Below are 17,223 nucleotides of genomic sequence, written 5' to 3'. Positions count from 1 at the left end.
AGGACCAATTATTTCAAATACGTTTTCTCATTGAAATGCGTTTTTCTCGACTCCAGACGTCACTGATGGATATTTCTGGCCTAGATGTCCCAGAAAGCTTTCAGCTAGATGTTTGCTGACTATCTAATTTCAAAGTTTTAAACAAATCAAACGCAAACCTTGTTTCGGTGTGTACGTCATCCGTTAAAACAGCCGTTTGTCCCTCTTAAGAGGTGCTGTACTTTCTGGCTTTTTGCAATTAGCCTAATGACTGCACATCTAATTCCCCATCTTTTCATCTTTTCCGTTTTTGATTTTCTTGTTTTTAAGTCTATGTAATGGATTTAATTGCTCGTTTTTCTCAGCACAATTAATATTTCGATCACGTTTGTCTTTTAGATGCGTGTATTTAAAAAAAAGTATATCTTATTCCTCACTGAACAAATGCAGATGTTGATGACCCCATCAGCTTCATCATTTTCTTTTAAATACGTTTGAATATATTATTGAAATATTTCCACCTGTGTGCATTTGAACGCACTGACCTGCAGGAGAATGCAAATATCCTGATATTCTTTTTGATTGAATTGAGCCGAAGCTGATGCGGGATACGCTCATGGCTGAAGGAAGAAGGAAAGCAGTGGAAGCGACAGGGGAGAAGTGTAATTAAGTTGTAGCAAAGCTGTTTCTTTTCCCACTGGGACCATATTGAGCTTCAGAATGTAGTTCGGTAATGATTCATCTCCTGTGAGGTGTGTGAGCCGGACCCACGGCTACACACAAGTTTTACCTTCAAACAGAGCTACTTTGGCAGGGACAATACTTTTTCTCAGTGTTTTCTTCTAGTTTTCCTGTAAAAATATCTGAAAATCCATAGAACAAAGTACATTTACAAGAATTTACAAAACATTTTAGATGTCTTTTATTATTATTTTTCATACCCCACTTTTTTTTCTTGTTTTAAGCATAAATCTAACTATATATATATAGAAAATGTGTATGATATTATATATATATATATAATATCATACAAATATTCTATTTTAAATATATTTAAAAAGAGATTTATTCTTGTGATGTAAAGCTGAATTTTCTGCATCATTACTCCAGTCTTCAGTGTCACATGATCCTTCAGAAATCATTATAATATGATGATTTGCTGCTCAAGAAACATTTCTTATTATTATCAATGTTGAAAACAGTTGTGCAGTTTAATATATTTTTGTGGAAAGGGAGATACTTTTTTTTGTGGATCTTTGAGGAAAAGAAAGTTCAAAATAGTAGTATAGAAATAGTAAAGGCAATTATTACTGTATGTTGCAAAAGGTTCCAGTCCGTTTTGATAAATGTGATGTATTATGAATAAATAATTAAATGTATATATATATTTATTATTTATTTTTTTTAAACAAAAATTATGTGCAAAGCATGTAATTATCTAGCATCATTTTTTTTACATCTTAAGGAAATGTATCTTGTTTTAAGAATGTTTACTAAATACTGTTTATTTAAAGGAAAACAAGACAAAATATATTCAATTTAATAAATCAATGAATAATACTATTGATTAGCATTACCAAACATGGACGTTTTATTATTATTTTATATTCTTGACTTGACTTGACTTGACTTGACAAAAAACGATTAAAGAAACCAGGCTGTTCATTCATTTTATAAAAAAAAATTTGTGCTTTTAATTTAAACGGGTTCACAGGCATTTTTTTCCAATGTTTGTAGTTATTATTCTTTTTTAATTTAGCAGATTTTTAAATTGTACCTGTCTTTCTGAGTTCAAGTGAACCTGGAGCTTTGATTGTTTGTGAATGCTGTCACGTGATATGAAAAGCTGTTTTTAATGTTAAGTAAGCTTCAAAGCAGTTCTTTGGAGAACAGTTGACGTTAAAGATAACTTACCAAGTCAATTCAGCAGGTTTTAAATATGCGGCTTTGGGCAATGCAAAAAAACATTGATAGGTTTCAATATAGATTTTTTTTATGTGAATATGCTATATAAAAATGATCCCACAGATGACCCCTCTCATTTCTATTTTTCTTCTTTCTCCTCAGACGGCCATGGATCAGTTGCACATGCACTTCACCCAGGCCATCCACAACACTGTCTTCCAGGTGGTGCTGGGATATGTAGAGCTGTGCGCCGGCAACGCCGATACCAAGTTCCAGAAAATGCAGTACAAGGACCTTTGCACGGTATGCCCATTCCCCATCCACCCCCCCATACCGCATGTTGATGGGTGTCCCGTAAAATTAGAGAATAAACACACTTCCAAAAGTCACTGTGAGCCATATTCGTCGCTCGAGCATGACATAATTTGTCGTTTTCGTTCTTATTGTGCTCTAGACAGGCGTAAAATAGGTTCGATTCTGGCCTTTGGAAATGACTTGTATTTGTCTAGCTGTAGCGAGAGGGAAAGATATTGCGCAGTGAACGGGGCAGGAGATCTCATTCATGAGCAAGTCATGAAGCAATTAATTTGAGTTAACAGGAAAAATTGGAGTCTCTGCCAAAATAGCGACTCGCCACAGAATGCAGTCTTAGCCTGGATACTAAAATTCTCATTTGCATTTGTATAGAAGCACTGAACCCTTGGATCACAAACAAAATTGCAGTCATCTTTTCTGGGTCATATTTTATTACTGTATGATATTGCAAGTGGGTGATTATATTATTGATAAATAATATTAAGCTCCTCCAGTAGATGGAGCACTACAGATGATAATTTCATACATATTTCTTTGTGACTACCACTAACTTATTCTTACATTTATCTAAACTATTATAGCTATTAATTTATGTAAAAAAAAAAAAAAGATGTCTTGACATACTTGAATGCACCTCTACATACAACTGTCATGATATCTTAATGAAGAAACAAATCTTTAATATTAATTTCTATTAATATTTTGAAAAAAAGTTTTGGGCTTGGTAAGATATTTATTAATGTTTTAAATACGTCTCTTATGGTCACCAAGGCTGCATATTTTTATTTATTTATCAAAATTACAGTAAAAAGAAAAAGGGTAATGTTGTGAGATGATATTACAATATACCTGTTTTCATATATCTTAAATTGTAATTTATTCCTGTGATGCAAAGCTGAAAAGCTGATTAAAAAAATCTTACTGACTCCAAACTAAGAACTTACTTTGTTCTCAAACCATTTAAGAGAAGTAGCACTGGTTCCACTTCTATAATTACTAAGTGCTTGGATTCTTTCTATGACCTGCTTTTGGCACAGAGCTCAAATAGTTTGCGTAGGCTTAGCTGCACCTGGCCGTACTATATTTGAGTGTCAGAAGGGAATATTGTTATTATCTGCTGAGCTGAGGTAAAAACAGCCCTTATGTTCGAGTTCATCTGGTACAATCAAAGGATGTTTGAACCGAATGCACGGAGCATTAATAATAAGTAAATGATTTTGAGAGGAAGCTTTGTTTTGCCCCTCTGTGTCTTGCAGTTTTATACACTACTGTTCAAAATTGTGGGGGTTTTACTTTTTTTAAGATTTACTTTTAATACGTTTATTTTAAGGTGACTTAGTTACGCGCTTATACATGTACTTACTTTAGTAATAACATTAAATTATGAATTATTACAAGTAACTAATCCTAAACCAAACCCTAACTCTATAGGAAGTACATATAGTTAATTAATATTACTCAGTACTTATGTGAGTAGGTACAATGTAACTACGTCACCTTGAAATAATGTATACATTTTATTTTATTTTATTTTCGCAAGGATGCATTAAATTGATCAAAGGTGACAATAACAACGCTTTTTGGTTCTTGGACTTGTTGTGGCATTACTATGGGGTCCATATCTTACAGTAAAAGCGGCGAATTTGCGCCGAAATTGCGACTGATTTACCAAAGAATCCACAGTGAAATGTACCAAACAAATAAATAAAGCTCTACTGAGACATTCACATAGTTGAAAATAAATGACCACTTTCATTGCATTAGGATAATTTGGAAAGTAATGTTATTTTTAGTCCAGTGATCCTGTATCTCTCTTCTCTCCTCATCTCACTAATGCGCCAGTGGGCGGAGCCAAGTATGCGATGATGTAGAAGTAGGCGTTGGTCTGATAGAGAGCCTAAGTCCCTCCCCTTCCGGTGGACCACCATGGGACCTTATTTCGGAAAAATATTGTATGGTAGTCAATGGCGAGAGACAACAAATATTTTGATCCCGTTTGAATTGTGCCCTGAATTACACATAAAATGTTTGTCAATTTAAAAGATACATTTTAAAGTCAAGAAAGTCGAAGTTTGATGTAAAATTGTTGAAGTATAAGACTGTGAACATACGTAATTACCAAGATTACAAACCCAAAAGGCGCACATGTGACGTCATACCTTTTCTCTCAATGAATGAAGCTAACTTTACTGAAGCTAACGTCTGTCATTTTTTCTATAGTCTTACGTTATAATCGTAACGTTACGTCGTCATGCCTGAGTGTTTTGTACCAGACTGCACGCATACGAGCAACGGTGACGTACAGTGCGAGACGAGAGTTGTAGTTCAGTGAGCGATTTTCACATAAAACTAAATGTTACTCTTCTGTTTTATGACAAACTGCAACTTTCTTGACTTTCATAATTATCTTTTAAATTGACAAACATCATGTGTAATTCAGGACACAGTTCAGACGGAATAAAAAGATAAGTTGTCTCTCGCCATTGACTACCATACATATTTTTTACGAAATAAGGTCCCATGAGCCGGAAGCGGAGGGGCAGGACTATTCTGCAGAGGCGGCCTTCCGTCGCACTATTACATCATAATGTGACACTATCCAAAACGAGTCGTTTTCGGAGCTTGGTTTCAATAAAAGCTGTTGTTGGTTTGAGTTCTGAAACTTACTGGATATTTTTATAGCACAATGACCTCTTGCATATAAAAAGATCAAGGAAAGTTCATGATTTATGTGGTCTCATGTCAGCGACATGATTTGATGACGTCCTTTGACACCCACACTGTTCCCCCCCAAACGTTGTTTTTGATCTTGTAAGTGACGGCATGACAGATCATGCTTGTAGGGTCCATATACGTGTTTACCACCAAGAAATTTGGCAACATGCGCTATGCCTTTAACACTCAGACACGGGTTGTCGCTGCCTGAGGTGCCGGCTCAGCTGATAAAATCTTTTGATTGTCCTTCTCTGAGACATTGCTTTGAAACGCACACGAAAAATGACAACAGTATTTTCTCAATGAGATGCTGTGTTGCTCCTTTCAGTTTTAGTTCTGGTGCCCTTTGAACCTCTGAAGGGGAAAGAAAATGAATCCTGTATCTGGGTTTTGCCCTCAAGTCTCATCTCCCAGCAAAGCAAATATTGCAGATGAATTCGTCTCGAGCACCATGGACAGTGCGTCATCCTTCTGCCTCTCAAACTCTCCTGAGCGTCATAAAGTAAACAAAGTAAACACGACGAGAGGTATGCTAATGCCAATCACTTCAATCCTGAACTTTGAACCACAGCGTGGGAATTAAAATGCAGCGTAACTGGAACGCTCCAAAGGTCACATCATAATGCAGAGCGCTACATGAATTTTACATGAAACTATCATTATCCCTTCGCTTCAGAGATGTGCTCAGCTTTGAGCAATGAGTGAGGTACTGTAGATGAACAGTAGCGGGGAACGCCCTGTTAGTGCACGTCAACAACGGTAATACAAATGTTAAAAACTGCACACTGGAAGTTACCTCATAGGGGAGTATCAGTGTTATTTACCATCAGTGTCCCTCACACTCGTATTTTAGAGGGCTCTCGATGAGCCCGAGTGGATATTGACCTTGCAGCTGAACACAAGCACTTCATGAAAGTGTTCCTCATCAGCATCTCTTTACTCCCTCTCCACCTCGAACTCTGCTGTCCATCTCTGCAAAAGTTATTTTTTTTTATGAACGGCTTATACTGTCAATACACTCTTTTTACATAATTTAACAAGATGTGCAATTGGAAAGTAAGGGCATTTTAAAGTCAACATGAAATCAAAATGGACCATTTTTTTTAATGGAATATTGCAGTGCTTATTAATATTATAAATGATTTATCCGTGCACATCATTATTACTGGCAGGGACAACCTGTCAATCAAATGAGATCAACCATTTTTTTCTTGTTTCACAATAGTGAAGAGTATTGCAACTTCGGTTTGATGCTGACTTTAATAGTTCAAGGCGGTTTTTTAAATTCTGTTTGATAAGAGTTTTAAAAATCTGATTCAGAATCTGACTACTCTTAACTGTTCTGATTCCATTTTGAGTCAGATATGACTGATAACGTGTGGTTTAGTTAGTTGGGTGAAAGATTTCCCCACACAGATTTCGCAACAGGTTCATGTTGGTCACGCAAATTTGCCACGTTGACCAATGGAAGCATGCTTGGTTTAAAGTGGCTTCTTTGTGAGCTTAAAAAAAAAGAAGTTTTTAATAGAAATCTTTAAAAAGAATCAGCTCATAAGATACACTGTTAGGGAATTACACGGTTTTACACTGTAGATTCAGTATTATAGGATGGTGTTCCATTCACACCAGTGGAAAAATGCATGTTTGAGAACTGTTGATGGAACCGAATTTCACGAAAATGTTTTTAAAAAATGAATTTTGAATGAGAATTTTGAATCTGTTCTCGCTTTAGTTATAGCTTTCACAATTATCATCTGAGCAGTCTTATTGTCCGTCTTCTGTGCTATCAAGCTGTCAGATTCTGAACTGTCAGCCTCCTGAATAGTAAATATGTGGAAACCGTTATCTGTGGCATCTCTGACGATGCCCCGTTTTAAGAGCTGACTCTCACGCAAGGACCGCATGTGGAGTTTTGACAGTGGAAGTTCCAAACGTGGGAACGTTTGATTGATTCTGTTCATTAAGACCGCAGGGGGGCTACATTGATGTTTCCAATAAGGAAATCTACACACACACAGCAGTTGGCCTTTTTTTGAGCCCAGTCTGATGTAAAGGATGAATGAAGGTTACAAACTTCAGGATGCAGCTGCACATTAACGATTAAAGCTTCCTGAGTTGTCCTGTTGAACTAAGGAATGCGTTTTGTTGTTCTCTATGTGTACACTGTACTGTATGTGAATATTGTCCACATACAGTACTGAGCAGGTTAAATGTTGCCCCACAAGGTTCCCAAAAGGTGCAGCATTAGAATTAAAGCTCAGGTAAGAGCATTTATAGTAATTGACTCGCATTTCATCAAACCCTCATAAAGAATCTGTTTTCCCCCCTCTGATCTCTGGAGGGTGTCGGAGATCGGCGTTGGAGTGGAAAGTGCCTCATTGACGTCTGACTCTTAGTGAAGAGGTTGCAGTCGGAGCAGCGCTCGAGAGATTTCCAGAGCTGATTTTCGCTCTTTTCAAAGCATCACCAGGCTAATTACTCTAGCATTGTTTGATAATCTTGTGGGAAGATGATGAAACCTCATTACTTTATTAATCTGATAAATATGTCCATTTTGTGATTTCTCCAACCCAGGCTCATTGGAAATGCATGACTCTTTAACCTTTTAGCGCCACTCACCGGACTTCATTTCTGAACTGCCAGTGTAATATGTTGCCACAGTCCAATTTCCAGTTTCTGAAAAAAATTAAACGCCACATTTAGTGCCAGTCACTGGACATTTCACTTTGAAAGTGCCCTTAAAGTGTATATACTGTATTTCTACACACAAACGTGGAAGTAGCCTAATGTCACAAAGCCGTATGATCCTCACATCCTGTTCCTGAGGAGCTCGAAACCCCTTGATCCTGACTGAGCCTCTCCAGCTCTGCCATCTGTGCTGTGACTTCTTCAGCTTGGTTATGAAGACAAGACGCCACAGAGATTTGCTGACTTTACATGTTTACAGACTGCTGACGGCGGTAGCGTTTAACCCCCCTTTGTTTTCCCTCTCTTTCACTTTAGAAATTTACTACAATCATATTTGAAAATGTACATGATTCGACTACATTTAGAAAGGTGGCCACCTCTGATGCCCAGCAGTGCCCTTCCATCACGGCAAATAAACAGAAAAAAACCCCAGTGATGTTTTCAGACTGTAGGGAGCAAAAAACAAGAGTTCTTGAAAGATCTTTTTCATGTTTTTTTGATGTAATTCCCAGCACACCATTGAATGAAGTCACCGCTGACCTGCGTCCATTTCTGTCCACCTGCCTGAATCCCATGCATCATCTCAAAGGATCTTATCAAAATATCAGCTATAATGTCCATCTGTCTGTCTAATATGACTCCTTTTGAGATTAGAAAGACATTTATCATCCTTTCCCTCCACCAACTCTCAGTTGCCAGGCAACAATGCCTCGATTCTCATAGCAGGAAGTCATCGGAAGAGGATGGGGGATTGATTGTTTCAATGAGATGAGTGACTTCTCCTTCTGCTCACCTGCAGGAGTCATTCGACATCAATGAGAAGACTATACTTCCTGTGTGGTAACTACTGGATCAGTGTTAATCCAGCTGAGCATCCAAGTATCTCCTTACACTCAATGATGGCAACTATACAACTTTATTCAAAGAAGGGTTGTGGCTGTCCCAAACAATCAACTTCAAATGAGACAAATGGCTCATATAATTATTGCTTTCGACCCCGAGTATTATATTTTGGTGGCTTTGGCAATATTACAGATTTCCTTCGGTATAATACTTGAGCCACCGTTCATTGCATTAGTTGGAGACGCTGTAGTGTAATGAGTTGTGTGGGATGGTTTCATATGAGCTTGTTTATCTGTTTCTGCAGAATTACCGTAAGTGATGAATCACCTCTGAATGCCCAGAGCTTTTTCTGTATGCAGCACAGACCTAATTAGATTTATCACAGCCACTCGGATCAGGTCGCATTGTGTCTCCGCATGTGAATACAAAAGTGAATGAGTGTTTTATTCATTTGATTGTTTGTTTTAAAGTCTTAATTGGTTGAACAAGTGTGATTCGTAAGTGCTATCCTTGACTAACCGTCTCTCAAAATGCAGGGAAACACCTGTTTTTTTTAGGACGCGCTTCAGTACTTGGTATAAACAGGGAACAAGTTTATGCATCAAGGACTTGATTTGAATTAATGTGTTTAATATGTTCAAAGGTGTTCATTTATGTTTGGAAGCTTCACATTTTCTCAAAGATTTGTTTCCCTATGCCTATTACTCATCACTGACTGGTACAAACAAATTTTGACAAAATATTTAGTATAAATATGTAAGAACCCACCACTCACTTCAAGCAATTCATTACTTTCGTTTTTTATAATTTAGTTTGAACTTGAAGACTGAAAATCCAGCTTTGCCATCACAGAAATAAATTATATTTATTATAACAATAATTAGTATTATTATTTTTCATATATATTCAAATATAAAAGTTATATTAAATTGTAATAATATTTAACAATTTTACTGTTTTTGTGAGCAAATAAATGCAGCTTTGTTGAGCATGAGAGACTTTGTTCATAATCATTCAAACATCTTATCGACCTCAAACTTTTAAGCGGTAGTGTATTTAAAATGAGAAAAAATTTCAAAAAATCCCCAAAATATTTCTTTATGCTTTGTGTAGAAAATATAAGCACAGTTACTCAAAGGGGACATACAGTATTATACCACTTTTCACAAGATGTAAAATATATCTGTGAAGTTTCAGTTCAAAATAATCCACAGATAATTTATCTGTGGAGTATTTGACAATAGCTTGTCTCATTTGGGTGTGCGCAAAAACTCAGTTTTTGTGTGTGTGTCTTTAAATACTTATAAATACTATCCAAAATTGCTTTGGATACTCCGGCAACAACAAAACTGTAGAATCTCAAGCAACCAAAATGTCAGTAGCGGTGTTCAGACTTACGTGTTTGAACCGGAGTTGGACTCCGGAAGAAGTTACAACTTTTCGAATGCAACTGAATGTTTCTGAATGGTTAGTGGATAAATGTATATGTAGTTGAATCAACTCCACGAATAGCATGTACCGTCATGTTAATCTACAAATCTTTTAGGAAAAAAGTTTGTGCAAATCCAGCATTGAACTGACCCTCGTCTGTGAAGCAGCCCGGCGTAAAATGATTTGCGCAAATGTAAGAGAAGGGGGAAAGCTGGAACCACTCATTTGGAGAGACTGTTTATGATTTATGGGGATTATAAGTAAAAGGAATGGGTGGATTTCTACCATTATAGGCTGGTTGTTTACACACAAAAGTGATTTTTGCATAATAGCCCCCTTTAAAATTATGAAAACCTATTAAATCCATCAGAGCTTGTGTGACCTTGCTCTGTGACTCACGGAGTTAAACGGTTAAACGACTGAATACATTTATGAATGTTTTCATAACGGCAAAAGGTATGTTTTTAAATTAACCCCATTCTTTTGTCAATGCGTATTTGTATTATTCTCTAACTGAATATGCATTTTAATCTTGTATGAGGGCAGATATTTTTGGGCTTGTGAGTAATACTGGTATGTTATAATTTTTATAAAACAGAATAAATCAAAACTATTGTAGATGCGTTTTAATTTCCTATTATTTACTAATGACAGGTACAATTGTGGGGTGTTTTGTTGTCCTATGTTCCGAGATTTATTTTGCTAGAACACTTTTAAATGGAAAAGTTTTTTGGACTGGTTCAGAGTTTGATTTTATGCTCTTTCTCATAGACATTAAACATGACCTGGCAAAATGCCTCTGCCATCTGCTCCACAAATGTTGTTCACATATTTGAAGTTCCTACACAATGACCTCAATCGTAACCTAAATAAACTTCAGTGAAGTTTGGCAGCTTGGGGTAAGATTAGGTAAATGTTTGACAATAGACAATTAGAAACTAAAAGCCTACTGTGGTGAGTCCAAATTGACAAAGTCCATTGGTAAACTTACAAATAAGCCTTGGGGTAACCGTGGTTCTGTAGCGAAAATTTATGACTGTAATACATAAATTGTAACCTAAGCTCAAAAACGGTTAGCTTTTCCACAGCTGGAGGCCGTGTTGCTATATGCCGTTACCTTGCCTTCAAAAAACAGCCTCGGCGAGCCTCGGGCCGATCGTAATTTACCAGGCTCCAGCAGTTTGCAGAGTTTCCAAGCATGGTTAAGAAGAAAAGGCATGGACAGAGCTCCAGCATCTCACTGCTTGACAGCTTTGATGAATATGTGTATGGATGAGGCGGCAATGCTGCGGTTCTAGACATGGCAAAGTTCATGTCAGCTTTCCCCGGCCACAAATCGCACTGGCCAAAGGGAGTATGTCAGCTCCTCCGACAGTCACCGAAGTCAGAGTTGATTCAAACTGTATTTTACTTCAGTACACAGCCCACCTCCCAATTTGATATACAGTCTCTCATCCCAGACAGGAGCTTGTTCGGTTGTCTCTATGGTATTATTTCTAATTATAGCGTTCCAAGGAATGTAAGAGATTCTCTGAGGTTTTGAAGGATTGATCGCATGGTAAATATTCATTAAGGTCCACAGCAGGTCAATCATTATCTCTGGCGAATTCATGTCAGAATTACCGGTTTCCAAATGTCTTCGGCTTGATTTAAGGATGCATATACATCTGAGAAGAGATAATGTCATGCTCAACTGCGTTCCTTAGCAGATCTTTAGTGTCTTTTTCCTCAGATTGGAGTTTTTGCAGGATGTCTCTAGATCCTTAGAATGTTTTCAAATGTCTTCAACTTTTTCCAAGTTAAAAAATTATGTCCAAGTCAGTTCATTTCTGGGAGTCCGTTTTTCCCATGCTATCAATTTCAGTGCATACTGATTTTTGTCACCCGAGTGGTCATTTTACATTAATTGGTGAACTGTATGTATACTTTTACCTTATGTGTACTACTATTAGTAGAGAAAAAAAACTGTTTTAAAATGTAACACTGAATACTTGAAATACAGCTTTGCCCTGACAGGAATAAATTACATTATTCTCTAGAAACATTTATTATTATAATCAAGCCAATGTGCTGCTTCATATTTTTGTGGAAACAGTAATATATATTTTTTCAAGTTTCTTTGATGAATAGAAAGCTCAGAAGAACTTTTTATTTGAAGCATTTTTTCGAAATGTGAATCTTTTGTATAATGTCTTTATACAATAAATGTCTTTAATGATATAAATGTTTTTAATGATATAAATGTCTTTAAGAAACATATTAATTTCTTTAAAAATAAATCTTGCTTACCCCAAACTTTTGAACGGGAGTGTATATAGTTAAATAATTCTGTTTATTAATTCAATGTATTTCTTTATGTGAATACATATGATTCAATGTTATTTTTATTAACTTTTTTGTAAAACATTGATGAATAAATAAGAAAATTGATTATCGTTAAAAGGCTAAAAATAGTTAGATCACCCAGCCCTAATCACCATATAACTTGAACATATTGACATTAATTACTAAATGTATAGATATTAAATATTTGTATTGTTGCAAAATTATTATTTTTTTTTTTGTAATTTGCATTAATATTCCTTAAATTTAATTCCTTTAAATATACTGGTGTCCTGCTCGCAACGCAATTAATCCAATTTCATGACAATTCTTGGAATCGTTTTAACATTTTATTGAATACGTTAATGTATTTGGTCTTGCCGGACTAGATCTGCTGCGCTGCTGCTGTAGAGCAAATATGAACTTGCTACTGCTATAGATACACAGACTGTGAGCATGTAAGATATGATGCTGCTGTTCCATTAATAAACATACATAAACCCGTAGCTGATCTAGGCATGTGGAGCTGGGGGAGGTGGAGGGTTTCAGAGGAACTACGCTACAGCAAACACTGAATTAGACCATTTAAATGTTGAGCGAGCAATCTCATTGGCTGTAGGATCAGCAGAGGCCGATCAGCTTGTGCCATGACTGAACTAGATATTTATAATGGAGGCATATTTTACTCAAAATAATGTGAAAAACTCACAGCTTTTTTGAAATCACATGCACTTCTCAGGGTGAAACTAGGAGCTTGTTGAAATTGAAATGGTGAGACTGAAGCTCTTGCTTTTATCTTTCTCACCCCAGCACATTACCACAGACAGCTACATCCCCTGCTTGACCGACCTCTGCAAGGCCTTGTGGGAGGTGATGCTCAGTTACCATCTAACCATGCAGTGGCACGATGAGCACTACAAAGAAGAAGAGACCCCTCCTGGTAAGACAAATTAGCCACTCTTGTCTGCATGCATAAAGAGTCATGGGTTCATTTCTCAGGCGAATTGTATTTTGAATATGATAAAATTGTGTGCTAAACATAACCCCCCCCCCACACACACACATACACACACACACACACACACACACAATTTTGTTGACATAAGCGCAAAATAACACATAAGCACGTTGGTCACTCCTCTTGATAAGACCGCTCTTTTTTTCAGTCTAACCAAAGGCACTATTCAAAAGATTCAAAATGACATGTTGTGCCAGTAATATACTTTTAGCTGACAATCACGCCAAAATTCCACAGGAGATGCTGGACCGCACTGTCATGCGTAGTCGGCAAAAGAACAATAAAAACATTGACAGCCAATCAGAATCCATCTTGCTTTAACGAGCTGGAACATTTAAAGCGACAGACGACAAAACTGCCGTGTGTGCTTATAGTTAAGCTTATATTGTCTCCTCTTTTTTTAATTTTAGTTAGTTTTATTAATTTTGCTGTTGTCATTTTTGTGGTCATTATAAAAAAAATTTGGGCTATACAAGTTTTTATTAATTGTTATTGAAGTTTTATTTATTTTAGATAAATATTATAACCCCGGTTTCTTTTAATAGCGTATGCAATTTGATAGTCATTTATTGTTTTTTATATAGACACAAATACTGGTTAAGAATGAGATTTGTCAAATACATTTTATGTATTTAGTCTTTTAATGGGATAGGTAGAATATGTAAATGTCCCAAGCCAGATTCCACTTGCTAGGTTTCATCTCTGACAGTATGTAATAGTATTTTTTTCCCAGCGTTCTTTAGCACCTGAGGTTCATCTTTCTGCTGACGCAACTCTCTAAGTCCCCTTGTGTTCCTCTAAACCGTCTGGAGGTCCACTCCTGTATTTTGGCTCGTTTGTATGTAACTCTAAATCAGTTTTAGTAGAAAGAGCTTGGGATTCATTAGGGTGCTCACTACCCCGTGATGGTTAGATTTACAAGCATTGCATTTGTTCTTTTACAGTGTAAGGTCTTGCCTTGTATATTCAGAGGAAATGGCTTTGGGTGTGCGCAGCTGGGGCCGAGGAGACTGAGCGGGTAATTGAAAGGGCCGCTGCAATGTAGTTTGTAACGTTTGCCTTTCTGTCTTGCCTCCGCTTGGATTTCTGAGGTCACTGAGCACTGCTGAAATAAATTGGTGCTTGTTCTTGGTTAGGTCTGTCATTGGAAATTCATTGAACCTTTTCTAAAGTACCCTAATAACCCCTGCAGAGCCAAGCATACACAATGTTACTGACTGAACAGCCATTGTTGCTCTAGGTAATGATGGTTTTCTATAAATATTAAAGCAGGGTAAATAATATAATTTGTTTTAATGGAATATTTATTTTTTATGAAACTGTTAGTGGTATTTTCCCGCACTAATTCCCGCACCTCAACTTTGTACTACTTTATATTTAATCAATCTTCTGTTCTTCTGTTGTGTGACTTTTTGTAATCTCTCTTTTCTTTGTTACTTATATTTCACGTTTGTTACAGCGCCCCGAATTAAATGATTTAAACTCTGAAATGCACACATTTCTGTGCTCCCCCCCCCCCCCCCACATCAGTTCTCAAAAGAGCAATTACTAGCATTGCAGTCGTAATTTATCATCGACTCTGACAAAATGGCTTTTAGAAAATAACATAAAATCGATATAAAACTTTAATGATATAAAACAAATTTAGTGAGCTTAATGTGTAATACAAATGAAAGAGCTGACAATGGAACAAAATAAAATACACTCAAGTGTCATCTATCATGTTTTTCCTTTTTTTTTTTTTTTACTGGAAAATAACCATATAAAGAACACTTTTTTTTAGAGTAAAGTGCTTTATAGTATTAATCTCAATTCATAGCAATGGATACAAAAATAATTTTATTTCATAATCAGTATTTTTGTCTCATTTCCCAGTTACAACATGTAAATGTGGAAAACATGATACATTTACTTGAAGTAAAAATTATAATCCAGTATCTTGAATTATTTAGATATCTTGAATTATATTGGGGGAAAAAACTACAGAGTCTTATCTTATGCAGTTTTGCTTTAAGTAAATATATCTTGTTTTAGCATATTTTAATATTTTTCTGGGGAATACAACAAAAAATGCATATTTTTTGGCTGTGTAAAAGGACTGCATCCCATTTTTCATAATTTTCTCTCATAAGCATTTCAAGTGACAGATGAAAAAATGGCACAATAATAAAACAGAATATCGTCATCCGCTGGTGTGGACTCTAATATAGTTATCTTTAGAGTTATTGTTCTTGGTGTGAACAGGCCTTAATTCTTATAGAATCATATTAATGAAATGAAACATTTATCACAGTTTTAATGCTCTTCTGTATATATTTATTCTGAGATATTTGACGGATCAAGTTCAAGAGTGGTTTGTGATCGAGATATTATGGGGACACGGAGCCTATCGTGAGTCATCATTTGTTGTTCTCAGTTTAAAAAGGTTCTCAAGCACATTTGGCAGCCCTGATGGATAGTTTATATTCTTAAGATGTTCTCTCATCTCCTGCCCGTTTCTTTTAGTTCTCTCTCTCCCACATTCGATCGCTGCTTCGTAACTAATCCTCAGGGCTGCAGGCGACGGACGGAGGGGCAGAAGACACTGTGACCGTGCAGCAGTGTCAGTGTCTGGGCTTTTTCAGGATACGCACACAATTTTTAGCTTGTGTCAACAGTTACTATATATATCTTGGGTATATTTTGACTTGAAGACTTTATGAGGTGGCTTAAGCTATTCCTTTTTCATCCAGTAAGCATAACGTGTAAATGATTAAATTCTTTGATATAAGTCTCCTCTGCTCACCAAGACTGCATTTATTTGAACAAAATATAGTAATACAATAATTCTGTGAAATATGTTTTCATTTAAAAAACGTATCTATTTTAATATAATAAACAATCTTATTATCAATGTTGAAAGCAGTTTTTTTCTTAATATTTTGTGGAAACTGATACTTTTTTGTGATCCTTTGATGAATAGAAAGAACATTTATTTGAAATAAAAATCTTTTGCATAATTATAAATATTTTTATATAATTTTTTATTTATTAAATGCATCCTTGCTGAAAGTATAATTTTCTTTAAAAAAAACAAAAACAAAGTTCTGGACCCATACTGGTAGCATACATTAATATGTAATATGAAAGTTAAAAAAAACAGCATTTATTTGAAATGCAAAATATATTGTAACTTTATTTTCTCTGTATAGAAGTAATCTTGATGTATAATAAATATTAAATGTAGTCTATATTTAAGGGCATTTTTCTCAGTTGTTTGTGGTAATGTTGTTAACCTGTCCATTGTCTTGTGAAGTTTCATCATATTTATTTTCGTCATATTCATCATATTACATATCGTTTATATCCTCTCAGACTGCCAGTATCCTTGATTATACTTCCCATCTTCCCTACCATCAGTGGCACAATAAATTAATGCATTTTTCTATTTGACGGCTGACAAACTAAACTTGTCAAAGTTTTGTATCAGTAATTAATGCCACCTAATCTCAAGAAGTCTGGAATATGCTAAATTAGTTAACCTTCCAAATCTCAAGCGTCGTCACGCACAATGATAGGACCAGCTCTCCAAATGAGGATAAATGATCATTCATGAGCGACAGGAAAAGTGACACACTCCAGCGTGGCTTTCGGTCACCTTTCTGTTACTGATGTGTAGATGGTGAAAGGTGAAGGCCAATCTAATGTATGCCATGCTGACACACTCATTTTTAACTGCCCAATCAGATCAGTATGTAAACTACAATTCTAAAGGAATGATCTGAATTTTCAATTACATGTTGACATCTATTACAGGGATAGTTCACCCAAGAATGAAAGTTTGCTGTTCATTTATTTACTCACTCTCAGGCCATCCAAGATGTAGCTGACTTTTTTTCTTCAGTAGAACAGTAAAGATGATTTTTAGCTGAAACCGTGGTCCTCTGTGATTCATATAATGAAGTCAAGGGTGCTGTCACTTTGAGATTCACAAAAACATATGCAGACAAAACAAGATTAATACCCAC

The 17,223-nt window shown here is 36.0% G+C and overlaps 1 protein-coding gene across 2 annotated transcripts in view; it reads left to right on the top strand.

Moving 5' to 3' along the window:
* Window positions 1-17,223, top strand: part of vps50 (VPS50 subunit of EARP/GARPII complex) — a 122,962-nt gene that overhangs the window by 38,133 nt on the left and 67,606 nt on the right. For both annotated transcript variants that reach the window (XM_079591911.1, XM_079591910.1), the window contains exons 12-13: window positions 2,047-2,187; window positions 13,009-13,138. In XM_079591911.1, coding sequence (XP_079448037.1) covers window positions 2,047-2,187; window positions 13,009-13,138 — 271 coding nt within the window. The remainder of the gene's footprint in view (window positions 1-2,046; window positions 2,188-13,008; window positions 13,139-17,223) is intronic.

Source organism: Phoxinus phoxinus, assembly GCF_949152265.1.
Source record: "Phoxinus phoxinus genome assembly, chromosome: 19".
Taxonomy (NCBI): domain Eukaryota; kingdom Metazoa; phylum Chordata; class Actinopteri; order Cypriniformes; family Leuciscidae; genus Phoxinus; species Phoxinus phoxinus.
The sequence above is the reverse complement of the archived record's forward strand: the minus strand, read 5'-3'. Positions and strand labels throughout refer to the sequence as shown.